This window comes from Bos indicus, chromosome 10, assembly GCF_029378745.1.
Source record: "Bos indicus isolate NIAB-ARS_2022 breed Sahiwal x Tharparkar chromosome 10, NIAB-ARS_B.indTharparkar_mat_pri_1.0, whole genome shotgun sequence".
In the NCBI taxonomy this organism is placed as follows: Eukaryota; Metazoa; Chordata; class Mammalia; order Artiodactyla; family Bovidae; genus Bos; species Bos indicus.
Window position 1 is genome coordinate 23,147,981 of NC_091769.1, and position 13,785 is coordinate 23,161,765.

Below are 13,785 nucleotides of genomic sequence, written 5' to 3' on the forward strand. Positions count from 1 at the left end.
TTTGGTATGGATATCAGAACAGACACAGGTTGTGGGGAGAAAGTCAGAGTGTTGAACAGAATCCTGGTGAGGATTCTAAGCTATTCCACTGTTTAATTGCTGGCTGTGCCAAGCATTTTCTCTTTAGTTGCTGGGTCATGAATAAGTTTGGGAGAGGAACCAAGACAGCCAAAATTGTTGGGGTTGGAAGTGAGCATGTAAGGGGCCATTAGGAAATGGCTAGTTGCCAACGAGCATGGTATTTCCATTTTTAACAAGCAATAAGCTTTTATAGTGTATAATCAGGGAAAGTCAGTCATGTATCTAGTAGTTAGCTTTGCCTAAAGTTCATGTGAAGTGTCATTAGGAGGGGTAGTGCCCCAGTAGATTCATTGTTCCCCGATCCTATTAACTGAGGGCATATAATATACTTTTCCATTCATTATTCCAAACAGAATTATTTGCTTAAACAGTTTAAATTAGGTAAACATCTTAATCAACTCTGCTTTAAAAAGATGAACTTCAATGAAATGGGGTTAATCAAACTTTTTACCATCTTAGCATAATTTATGGTTGTGAAACACTCCCATGGACATGAATTAGTGGACATGAGTTTGAATAAACTCTGGGAGTTGGTGATGGACAGGGAGGCCTGGTGTGCTGCAGTCCATGGGGTAGCAAAGAGTCAGACACGACTGAGCGACTGAACTGAACTGAAGTGAACTGAACACTCCCATAGTAACAATGTAACTGTGGTTATTCTCAAGGTTTGAGGGTGAAGACTGTAGTCTTTAACTCCCAGGTGATTGCTACATGCCACGTCTACCCTAGAGTCATTGATCTAGAACAGTAGAAAGAAAAAGAAAGCACAATTTATAACATTTAGCACTAATTTTTGTACTGTCAGTGTTGATTTCCTTTTCCATCAGGACTTCAGAAGAAAGCAAAAAAAAAAAAAAAAAAATCTTTGGCTGATTTGTCTTCCCTGATTTTTCATGGAAACCCCTCTCTGGAGCATTCTGAAGGTCTGGAACCCTCTCAAGGCTTAACTATTTCAGTCATGGAATATCTTTTCCAACTTTATCATTCACTCAAAGTGGGCAGATAGAATTAAATGCTCCAGGAGGGAGGGTCTTCATAGCTATGTACTGGGGAGGGCGGATTATGGACATACAAAGAAATATTGGCATCATTTTTTTTTTGATTTTATTATTTTTTCCCTTTCACATAAGTAAGGTGGAATCATTTCCAGGTCCAGACATTCCCAGTTTCTCGGGGGATGTTAGGTGGTGACTCTGGCTATGGCAGCTGCTTGGCCCCACCTTTAGACCTGGTTCTTCTAAATGGCTCACCACATCCCAGAAGCAGTGGTTCCATAACCAGAGGTTAACCTTTTTGTTTTTTAAAAATTATTAATTTGCATTTGCTGACAAGTACTAGCAGCACATGAAATCCCTTTGGACATGTTCTCTTTCCTTACGTTCTAGATCAGGCCAATTGTGCTTTAAGGAAATTTGAGAAAAAGAGGGTGGAATTAGGTTGAAGTCAGAAACGGAAACAATGAGATAAATGTGATGTAGTTTGTCACACTGTTTTGTAATTATAAAGAAATTAGATGTGGGTGCACACACACACCACAAAATTAGACAGCCCAGGCTGGGAGGTAAGTGATGAAGAAATTCTCCAAGCCCAGAAATAGAAGATTTTTTATTGTGTGTTTTAATCCTGATCAAAGCTGAGGAAAATAACAAATAAGATTTATGGGGAGTATGAAACATTTGGTTTCAGATATATTGACTTGGATATAATCATGGAACATGCAGATAGAGAATACAGCTTTAGTTAGAGCTATAAAAATCCCTGGATGGTAGTGACACAGAATATCTGACCTCTCCTATCAACAGGGTCTTGAAAGTTAAATGCATATGAATGTAAATACTTTATAAAGCATTATGTACCTCCATTATTTTTATTACTATTTTGAGAACTTCAGCTTATAGATATCCTTTGTGTTTCCTATAGGCAGATGGAATAATATTTTTTTCCTCTACAGAAGCCCATAATTTTCTGTTCCTTTTACCCCAGCTACTTCCCCCGACCTCTGCACATATGCTGAGGTCTGAAGTTTCTGTAGGCCTCTCTCCCTTGCTCATCTCACTGTGCACCACTGTAAGCACAAAAATATACTGCAGCATCCTCCAGCTGGGAGTCTGAGATCTTGAGACTGAAGGATTTGGCTTCTTTCTGGAAGTTCACAGAGTAGCGATCGTTGGTTGCATTCTGTTGTTCATAAGCATTTTGGCGAATAATGAAAAACATCTCCCCACTGGGAGGCTGTTTGTACCAGAACAAATAATAAACACTCTCACTGGTGCTATATGTACAGTCCAGGGTCACTGTGCCTGTCTCCTGTACAGACTCTTGTGGTTGAGGCTGAGTGACCGTCTGGGCCACACTGGGTCCTGTGGGAAGGAGGAGAGAAAGGTCTGCACTGGGTGTCACAGGAGAGAGAAAGCAGGCAGATGTCCAAGCTGGTCCCCATTGCCACCCACCTTTCTTCTGCTTGATCTAAACTTCAATAAAATTCATCAGCTTTCTTGCCCCCTGGAGCTTGGACCCATGAGGAAGTAACAAGATACCTGTGTTAATAATTTTTCTTCCTACTTCCCAGTCCTAGTGGCTGTTAGTAAAAGCAAATACATATGCTTTCCTTACCAAGATAGATGGAGACCACGGCTGCCCACAGCAAACCGGGGCCTGCCATGCTGGCAGTTCTCTCCTTCAGGGAGATAAAAGCCTCTTGTTCTCATCAGAACCTTGGTGACATCCTGGCTTCAGAACAGGAACTGGCTCGTCAGATGGGCCGTTGATTCTCTGTCGTCAACCGTGCAAGCAGTGCCCTCTTCAGGTCATGGAAATAATTACTGAGGTACAGAAGGAACTTGGTTTAGTCAAGAAATCTGTTCTATAAGGAGTCTGTGACCATTGGAGAGAAGAGATTCAAGGATTCACTATTAGAGAACGTGGAGGAGATAAAGTTTTGAGGTGTGCTTATGGGACCAATATGATTTGACCAGCCTGATATGTACATGAAAGGGAAATTTGGGTGAGTGGAAAAACCAGAAAAGAAATTCAAGAGACTGAGACGCTTATGGGTTGGTAAGGAGAATAGACTGGAATAGAGGTATATTTTGAGAAGAAGTAGGAATGAGGTTTAAATAATGAGGATGAGCAGATTCAGGGACAGGTGCCGGGAGCCAGCGTGAGGATCTCTGCCTGTGGCAAAGGTCATGAGGAAGGAGGCTCGGCATACGCAAAGGTGGGATCGAGCCTCAGGAGTCCCCCTGGAAATTCTCGAGCATCTACCCCCAAAACCAGAGTCTGCCTACTTTACTGCTTTGTGCTCTCACCTACACCTCTGACTTTATGGGGGGCTGTCCCCTACCACCTTGCTCTGAAAAAGAGTTAACTTACAGCTCCAGTTAATAATAATTCCTAGGCGTGACAGGAGTGTTTCAACCTACAAACTCCTCTGAAGGTTCTCTAGCCTGCCTGACAGGTTTGTCCGGCCACATGTGATTGTTCACAGCCTCCCAGCCGTGAGAGGCACAAGATGCTTTAAACCTTTTAAAAACAGATTTTTTTTAGAAGTTAGAAAATTTTTACTATAGTACTGGTGGGCTAGTTAGGAATTATACTGGTGGAGGGTTTCATTGTTGAGCCAAAATTTGCTGCTACATCTCCATATCCCTTGCCCCTTATACACATTAATGAATATAACTAACATATATAAGAGAAATAAGTATTAACCTTTGATATTAATCACGTTAGACCTTAGGCTAAGCAAATTCTTTCCTTAATTAAAACCCACTATACCCTAACCCTATAGGAATGTAACTTTATCTGATGCCTTCGGAAGGTGGTGTCTGTTTTAAGAATAATCACCCCTGGAGAAATAAGTGTTCTGGTTGACTGACCGCTGTCACAAAGAGAGGGTCATAAATTGTCAGCAGGCCCCCTGGCCAGAAGATGATGTAACACCTCTAAGACCTTTGTATACATTTGTATGAAGCATCTGATTTTGATAAAAGTCAGGACTGCTGACCCCACGTGACTTTAGTATTACATCTCTGTGTATAAAAACAGGCCCTGGAAAATAAAGAATGGGATCAGTTCCTCGAAAGACTGGTCTCCTCATGTCATTCTTTCTTTCACCTTCTGGCTGAATTCCCATCTGGAGGGCAGAGGCCCGACAAGCCTACTAATTTTGCCTGGGCTTCTAAGATCTGATCAGGGAGGCCTTAGTGTCTCCTCTCCCTCGGTAGAATGGGAAGACGCCTGTGGCATACGTGGGTGGTGCAAACTTCTTCTCTTGAAGTTTTATTGGTTTTCCGCATAAACCAAGTTATTCAGCCTCTTTTCTCCACTGAATTTTCTCACTGAGCTATCCTTATTTTATTACTCTTTATATCTCTAATTAATACTTAATTAAAGCTATTGTTTCCTGATTGCCGAAGCCATCTCCCCTTCGAATTCCCTGGAACAACCGGGGCTGGACCCCGGCAGACAGGGATAATGATATTAATAAAAATTGAGATTGGTAAGTAAGGATATGATCATACATCTACAGAGACTGGATTTTCATAAATACGATCTATTTCACTAGCTTTTGAAAAAATAAGGTGTCAGCTTCTATTTGTCCAGTTAGGTAATCACTCAAGTACCTGCCTGCTCTTGTTAGAAATCAGCCCAGTAAAGTTCACCTTGAACTTTCTTCCATTCTTTCTCTATCAAAATTTTAAAGCACCTCTGTTTTAATTTTGTCTCCTTGCAACCCCAAAAAAGGAGCCTAAAGCAAGAATTCAGGTGAAGGCAGTTTATTTAGGAAGTGGTCTTAAGAAGCAGAAATGAGAAAGTAGATAGCACAGTATTGGGGCTTGATTCTGCCAGGATCTCCAAGAAACATACAAGATGCATCTCAGGATTATCATTGGGAGGCAAGAATCTGTGTATGCATCCATCCCTTTTCCTTCTGGTTGGTGCTTGCTGGCAGGGCTGGTAATTCCCTTTTAGTTTCAGGCTGTGCTTGCCCATGGACTGAATGAGCTCCCAAGGAATCAGAAAAGGCCCTGGGGTACGAAGTAAAACTAAGACACAGTGGATGCTTAATGTTGCATGTTATCAGCTTGAGATGAGTCCCCATGTCCACAGATTTGTCACAGCTATTGATAACATCAGACCTAGGTATTTGGATGTGACAATAAGGCACATAAAATATTTGTTACAAAGCTCGCTTTGACAGTACACAGATGTGTGCTTGTCACATGTTATTTACACTGGGTCTCTGAGTATTCAAGGTCGTGGCAGGCTGCAATCCATCTGAAACACTTGATACACGAGGTGGTATGACCTGAGCTTCAGGCCCCACTCCTTTAAGTGGTACTCACCTTCTCTCTCCTCTGTGATGTTCTCTAAATTTCTGTATATCAGACAGAACTTTCAGATCAGATCAGATCAGATCAGTCACTCAGTCGTGTCTGACTCTTTGTGACCCCATGAATCGCAGCACACCAGGCCTCCCTGTCCATAACCAACTCCCGGGGGTTCACTCAGACTCATGTCCATCGAGTCAGTGATGCCATCCAGCCATCGCATCCTCTGACCTCCCCTTTTCCTCTTGCCCCCAATCTCTCCCAGCATCAGAGACTCTTTCAATGAGTCAACTCTTCCCATGAGGTGGGCAAAGTACTGGAGTTTCAGCTTTAGCATCATTCCTTCCAAAGAACACCCAGGGCTGATCTCCTTTAGAATGGACTGGTTGGATCTCCTTGCAGTCCAAGGGACTCTCAAGAGTCTTCTCCAACACCACAGTTCAAAAGCATCAATTCTTCGGTGCTTAGACTTCTTCACAATCCAACTCTCACATCCATACATGACCACAGGAAAAACCATAGCCTTGACTGGACAAACCTTTGTTGGCAAAGTAATGTCTCTGCTTTTTAATATGCTGTCTAGCTTGGTCATAACTTTCCTTTCAAGGAGTAAGCGTCTTTTAATTTCATGGTTGCAGTCACCATCTGCAGTGATTTTGGAGCCCAGAAAAATAAAGTCTGACACTGTTTCTACTGTTTCCCCATCTATTTCCCATGAAATAATGGGACCGGATGCCATGATCTTCGTTTTCTGAATGTTGAGCTTTAAGCCCACTTTTCACTCTCCACTTTCACCTTCATCAAGAGGCTTTTTAGTTCCTCTTCACTTTCTGCCATAAGGGTGGTGTCATCTGCATAGATGAGGTTATTGATATTTCTCCTGGCAATCTTGATTTCAGCTTGTGTTTCTTCCAGTCCAGCATTTCTCATGATGTACTCTGCATATAAGTTAAATAAGCAGGGTGACAGTATACAGCCTTGACATATTCCTTTTCATATTTGGAACCAGTCTGTTGTTCCATGTCCAGTTCTAACAGTTGCTTCCTGACCTGTGTACAAATTTCTCAAGAGGCAGATCAGCTGGTGTGGTATTCCCATCTCTTTCAGAATTTTCCACAGTTTCTTGTGATCCACACAGTCAAAGGCTTTGGCATAGTCAAGAAAGCAGAAATAGATGTTTTTCTGGAACTCTCTTGCTTTTTCCATGATCCAGTGGATGTTGGCAATTTGAACTCTGGTTCCTCTGCCTTTTCTAAAACCAGCTTGAACATCAGGAAGTTCACGGTTCACATATTGCTGAAGCCTGGCTTGAAGAATTTTAAGCATTACTTTACTAGCATGTGAGATGAGTGCAATTGTGCGGTAGTTTGAGCATTCTTTGGCATTGCCTTTCTTTGGGAATGGACCTTTTCCATTCCTGTGGCCACTGCTGAGTTTTCCAAATTTGCTGGCATATTGAGTGCAGCACTTTCACAGCATCATCTTTCAGGATTTGGAATATCCCAACTGGAATTCTATCACCTCCACTAGCTTTGTCCATAGTGATGCTTTCTGAGGCCCACTTGACTTCACATTCCAGGATATCTGGCTCTAGGTGAGTGATCACACCATCGTGATTATCTGGGTCGTGAAGATCTTTTTTGTACAGTTCTTCTGTGTATTCTTGCCATCTCTTCTTAATATCTTCTGCTTCTGTTAGGTCTATACCATTTCTGTCCTTTATCAAGCCCATCTTTGCATGAAATGTTCCCTTGGTATCTCTGATTTTCTTGAAGAGATCTCTACTCTTTCCCATTCTGTTGTTTTCCTCTATTTCTTTGCTTTGATCGCTGAGGAAGGCTTTCTTATCTCTTGCTATTCTTTGGAACTCTGCATTCAGATGCTTATATCTTTCCTTTTCTCCTTTGCTTTTTGCTTCTCTTCTTTTCACAGCTATTTGTAAGGCCTCCCCAGACAGCCATTTTGCTTTTTTGCATTTCTTTTCCATGGGGATGGTTTGATCCCTGTTTCCTGTACAAAGTCACGAACCTCATTCCATAGCTCATCAGGCACTCTATCTATCAGATCTAGGCCCTTAAATCTATTTCTCACTTCCACTGTATAATCATAAGGGATTTGATTTAGGTCATACCTGAATGGGCTAGTGTTTTTCTCTACTTTCTTCAATTTAAGTCTGAATTTGGCAATACGGGGTTCATGATCTGAGCCACAGTCAGCTCCTGGTCTTGTTTTTGCGGACTGTATAGAGCTTCTCCATCTTTGGCTGCAAAGAATATAATCAATCTGATTTTGGTGTTGACCATCTGGTGATGTCCATGTATAGAGTCTTCTCTTGTGTTGTTGGAAGAGGGTGTTTGCTTTGACCAGTGCATTTTCTTGGCAAAACTCTATTAGTCTTTGTCCTGCTTCATTCTGTATTCCAAGGCCAAATTTGCCTGTTACTCCAGGTGTTTCTTGACTTCCTACTTTTGCATTCCAGTCCCCTATAATGAAAAGGACATCTTTTTTGGGTGTTAGTTCTAAAAGTTCTTGTAGGTCTTCATAGAACCGTTCAACTTTAGCTTCTTCACCATTACTGGTTGGGGCATAGACTTGGATTACTCTGATACTGAATGGTTTGCCTTGGAAACGATCAGAGATCATTCTGTCATTTTTGAGATTGCATCCAACTACTGCATTTCGGACTCTTTTTGACCATGATGGCTACTCCATTTCTTCTGAGGGATTCCTGCCTGCAGTAGTAGATATAATGGTCATCTGAGTTAAATTCACCCATTCCAGTCCATTTCAGTTGGCTGATTTCTAGAATGCCAACATTCACTCTTGCCATCTCTTGTTTGACCACTTCCAGTTTGCCTTGATTCATGGACCTGACATTCCAGGTTCCTATGCAATATTGCTCTTTACAGCATCTGACTTTGCTTCTATCTCCAGTCACATCCTCAGCTGGGTATTCTTTTTGCTTTGTCTCCACGCTTCATTCTTTCTGGAGTTATTTCTCCACTGATCTCCAGTAGCATATTGGGCACCTACTGACCTGGGGATTTTCTCTTTAAGTATCCTATCATTCTGCCTTTTCATACTGTTCATGGGTTCTCAAGGCAAGAATAATGAAGTGGTTTGCCATTCCCTTCTCCAGTGGGCCACATTCTGTCAAATCTCTCCACCATGACCTGCCCACCTTGGGTTGCCCCACGGGCATGGTTTAGTTTCATTGAGTTAGACAAGGCTGTGGTCCTAATGTGATTAGATTGACTAGTTTTCTGTGATTATGGTGTCAGTGTGTCTGCCCTCTGATGCCCTCTTGCAACACCTACCGTTTTACTTGGATTTCTCTTACCTTGGGCGTAGGGTATCTCTTCACGGCCTCTCCAGCAAAGTGCAGCCAATGCTCCTTACCTTGGACGAGGGGTATCTCTTCACCACCGCCCTTCCTGACCTTCAAAGTGGGATAGCTCCTCTAGGCCCTCCTGTGCCCGCGCAGCCATGGCGTGGGGTTGGTCCTCCTGGCCACCGCCCCTGGCCTCGGGCGTTAGGACGTGGGGTATCTCCTCCCGCCAATTTCCCCTGGCCTCGGGCTTAAGGGCGTGGGGTATCTCCTCCCTGCGGCTGGGGCAGGCCAAAGAGCAGGTGGCTGCGAAAGCGCAGGCGAGAGGAGCTACCCCACGTCCCAGGTCAGGGGCAGAAGCTGGGAGGACCCCATGCCCGACGGGCAGCGGCCAAGAGGAGTTACCCCACGTCTGAGGTCAGGGGCAGCGGCTGAGAGTGCCAGATTGCGATGGCGCAGGAACGGCCAAGAGGAGCTACTCCATGTCCGAGGTCAAGGGGGGCGGCTGAGAGGAGCTACCCAGCATCCGAGGTCAGGGACCCCGACGAGAGGAGTTACCCTGCGTCAGAGGTCAGGGTTGGCCGCCGGGACAGAATGTTAGCAAACCCAAATTCTTACCAGGTGTGGTGGCCCAGACCCTCATTGCTGAGAGGCCTCTGTTCTTAGTTTGTTCTTTTTAGACCTTGTTGCCACAGTGACCATTTGCTGTTTGTACTGGGCCTGGAAATACCCCATGTGAAACACTTGCATTCCAGACATATTCGTTTTTGTTTTCATTGTGCTGCAACAACCTGGTACTCCATGATAATCAGGGTCTATAACCTCTCCATCTAGTAATTCCTGTCTTTGCCTGCTGGACCATCAGCTCAAGGAGTTCAAAGTGACCTAGGTGGCAGTCAGAGGTGCAGGTTCAGTGAAATCAACCTAGGTTATCTCTTAAGTCTGTGGTGAGACCAGTGGGGTCCCTCCCTGGTTATGTCCACACTGTCACAACTGTTGTGTACTAAAATAGGTATCTTTTTCTGAGGAGGTTCAGTTTTGGTCAAGGAGGACAGTTAAAAGGACAAACACCTATGAACAACTTGGAAAAGATTAAGATTCTTGGAGGTAAGAGTTCCCAGGAAAATTATAAAGATTTGCTAGACAGAAGAAATGCTTCAGAAATCGAACTGATCACGTAAACCATATGAAGCTATGAGGGTTACAGATGATATCACGAATGAAGAAACCTCGTAAAACAGGAAAGTATTATACATGTTATTATATTTACTTAAGGACTACAAGTCACAGACGTTCATCTCTCTGTGTTTCTTATATTTAGATAGGAACAACTATTATTTCAAGGAGAAGTCAATTGTTTTCTGTTCCTCTTACCCCAACTACTTCCCCCGACCTCTGCACAGATGCTGAGGTCTGAGGTTTCTGTAGGCCTCTCTCCCTTGCTCATCTCACTGTGCACCACTGTAAGCACAAAAATACACTGCGGCATCCTCCAGCTGGGAGTCTGAGATCTTGAGACTGAAGGATTTGGCTTCTTTCTGGAAGTTCACAGAGTAGCGATCGTTGGTTGCATTCTGTTGTTCATAAGCATTTTGGCGAATAATGAAAAACATCTCCCCACTGGGAGGCTGTTTGTACCAGAACAAATAATAAACACTCTCACTGGTGCTATATGTACAGTCCAGGGTCACTGTGCCTGTCTCCTGTACAGACTCTTGTGGTTGAGGCTGAGTGACCGTCTGGGCCACACTGGGTCCTGTGGGAAGGAGGAGAGAAAGGTCTGCACTGGGTGTCACAGGAGAGAGAAAGCAGGCAGATGTCCAAGCTGGTCCCCATTGCCACCCACCTTTCTTCTGCTTGATCTAAACTTCAATAAAATTCATCAGCTTTCTTGCCCCCTGGAGCTTGGACCCATGAGGAAGTAACAAGATACCTGTGTTAATAATTTTTCTTCCTACTTCCCAGTCCTAGTGGCTGTTAGTAAAAGCAAATACATATGCTTTCCTTACCAAGATAGATGGAGACCACGGCTGCCCACAGCAAACCGGGGCCTGCCATGCTGGCAGTTCTCTCCTTCAGGGAGATAAAAGTCCCTTGTTCTCATCAGAACCTTGGTGACATCCTGGCTTCAAGACAGGAACTGGCTCGTCAGATGGGCCGTTGATTCTCTGTCGTCAACCGTGCAAGCAGTGCCCTCTTCAGGTCATGAAAATAATTACTGAGGCACAGAAGGAACTTGGTTTAGTCAAGAAAACTGTTCTATAAGGAGTCTGTGACCATTGGAGAGAAGGGGTTCAAGGATTCACTATTAGAGAAGAACTTGGAGGAGATAAAGTTTTGAGGTGTGCTTATGGGACTAATATGATTTGACCAGCTTGATATATACATGAAAGGGAAATTTGGGTGAGTGGAAAAACCAGAAAAGAAATTCAAGAGACTGAGATGCTTATGGGTTGGTAAGGACAATAGACGGACTGGAATATAGGTATATTTTGAGAAGAAGTAGGAATGAGGTTTAAATAATGAGGATGAGCAGATTCAGGGACAGGGATAATGATATTAATAAAAATTGAGACTTGGTAAGTAAGGATATGATCATACATCTACAGAGACTGGATTTTCATAAATATGATCTATTTCACTAGCTTTTGAAAAAATAAGGTGTCAGCTTCTATTTTTCCAGTTACGTAATCACTCAGCACCCACCTGCTCTTGTTAGAAATCAGCCCAGTAATGTTTACATTGAACTTTCTTCCGTTCTTTCTCTATCAAAATTTTAAAGTACCTCTGTTTTAATTTTGTCTCCTTGCAACCCCAAAAAAGGAGCCTAAAGCAAGAATTCAGGTGAAGGCAGTTTATTTAGGAAGTGATCTTAAGAAGCAGAAATGAGAAAGTAGATAGCGCAGTGTTGGGGCTTGATTCTGCCAGGATCTCCAAGAAACATACAAGATGCATCTCAGGATTATCATTGGGAGGCAAGAATCTGTGTATGCATCCATCCCTTTTCCTTCTGGTTGGTGCTTGCTGGCAGGGCTGGTAATTCCCCTTTAGTTTCAGGCTGTGCTTGCCCATGGACTGAATGAGCTCCCAAGGAATCAGAAAAGGCCCTGGGGTACGAAGTAAAACTAAGACACAGTGGATGCTTAATGTTGCATGTTATCAGCTTGAGATGAGTCCCCATGTCCACAGATTTGTCACAGCCATTGATAACATCAGACCTAGGTATTTGGATGTGATAATAAGGCACATAAGATATTTGTTACAGAGCTCGCTTTGACAGTACACAGATGTGTGCTTGTCACATGTTATTTACACTGGGTCTCTGAGTATTCAAGGTCGTGGCAGGCTGCAATCCATCTGAAACACTTGATACACGAGGTGGTATGACCTGAGCTTCAGGCCCCACTCGTTTAAGTGGTACTCATCTTCTCCCTCCTCTGCAATGCTCTCCAAACTTCTGTATATCAGACAGAATGTTAGCAAACTCAAGTTCTTACCAGGTGTGGTGGCCCAGACCCTCACTTCTGAGATGCCTCTGTTCTTAGTTTGTTCTTTCTAGACCTTGTTGCCACAGTGCCCATTTGCTGTTTTTACTGGGCCTGGAAATACCCCATGTGAAACACTTGCATTCCAGACATATTCATTTTTGTTTTCATTGTGCTGCAACAACCTGGTACTCCATGATAATCAGGGTCTATAACCTCTCCATCTAGTAATTCCTATCTTTGCCTGCTGGACCATCAGCTCAAGGAGTTCAAAGTGACCTAGGTGGCAGTCAGAGGTGCAGGTCAGTGAAATCAATTTAGGTTTTCTCTTAAGTCTGTGGTGAGACCAGTGGGGTCCCTCCCTGGTTATGTCCACGCTGTCACAACTGTTGTGTACTAAAATAGGTGTCTTTTTCTGAGGAGGTTCAGTTTTGGTCAAGGAGGACAGTTAAAAGGACAAACACCTATGAACAACTTGGAAAAGATTAAGATTCTTGGAGGTAAGAGTTCCCAGGAAAATTATAAAGATTTGCTAGACAGAAGAAATGCTTCAGAAATCGAACTGATCACGTAAACCGTATGAAGCTATGAGGGTTACAGATGATATCACGAATGAAGACACCTTGTAAAACAGGAAAGTACTATACATGTTATTATTATATTTACTTAAGGACTACAAGTCACAGACATTCATCCCTCTGTGTTTCTTATAATTAGATAGGAACAACTATTATTTCAAGGAGAAGTCAATGGTTTTCTGTTCCTCTTACCCCAGCTACTTCCCCCGACCTCTGCACAGATGCTGAGGTCTGAGGTTTCTGTAGGCCTCTTTCCCTTGCTCATCTCACTGTGCACCACTGTAAGCACAGAAGTACACTGCAGCATCCTCCAGCTGGGAGTCTGAGATCCTGAGACTGAAGGCTTTGGCTTCTTTCTGGAAGTTCACAGAATAGCGATCGTTGGTTGCATTCTGTTGTTCAAAAGCATATTGGTGAATAATGTAAACCATCTCCCCACTGGGAGGCTGTTTGTACCAGAATAAATAATAATCAGTATCTCTGGTGCTATATGTACAGTCCAGGGTCACTGTGTCTGCCTCCTGTACAGACTCTTGTGGTTGAGGCTGAGTGACCGTCTGGGCCACACTGGGTCCTGTGGGAAGGAGGAGAGAAAGGTCTGCACTGGGTGTCACAGGAGAGAGAAAGCAGGCAGATACCCAAGCTGGTTTCCATCCCCACCCACTTTTCTTCTTGATCCAAACCTCAGCAGAACATATCGGGTTTCAACTGGGCTCTGTGAGGCAATGCTGTTCCAGTGCTATTAGTCTTCTCCTGTTTCACAGCCCCATTAGATAACATTATAAATAAAGACCTAAGCCTTCCTTACCCAGACACATGGAGACCAGGACTGTCCACAGCAAGCTAACAAGTGTCATGCTCACAGCTCTACCCTGCAGGCTGAGAAGCCTCTTGCTCTGATCTGGGTTCCCTTCTGCGCTCAGTGACACATGAGCTTAAGAGCAGGAAATAGTAGGACAGCTGACAGGTGACCACGCCTCACT

General features: G+C 43.6%; 3 gene segments (V, D, J or C); all 3 read right to left on the reverse strand.

The window, feature by feature from the left end:
• Positions 1-1,706: 1,706 nt before the first annotated feature.
• LOC109564215 (T cell receptor alpha variable 38-2/delta variable 8-like) lies at positions 1,707-2,830 on the reverse strand. The segment is given in 2 exon segments: positions 1,707-2,441; positions 2,695-2,830. Coding segments are annotated over 2 exon segments (357 nt in total).
• A 6,642-nt stretch (positions 2,831-9,472) lies between these two features.
• On the reverse strand, positions 9,473-10,884 carry LOC109564836 (T cell receptor alpha variable 38-2/delta variable 8-like). The segment is given in 2 exon segments: positions 9,473-10,495; positions 10,749-10,884. Coding segments are annotated over 2 exon segments (357 nt in total).
• A 1,666-nt stretch (positions 10,885-12,550) lies between these two features.
• Positions 12,551-13,709, reverse strand: LOC139185211 (T cell receptor alpha variable 38-1-like). The segment is given in 2 exon segments: positions 12,551-13,376; positions 13,611-13,709. Coding segments are annotated over 2 exon segments (357 nt in total).
• Between the last annotated feature and the right edge of the window lie 76 nt (positions 13,710-13,785).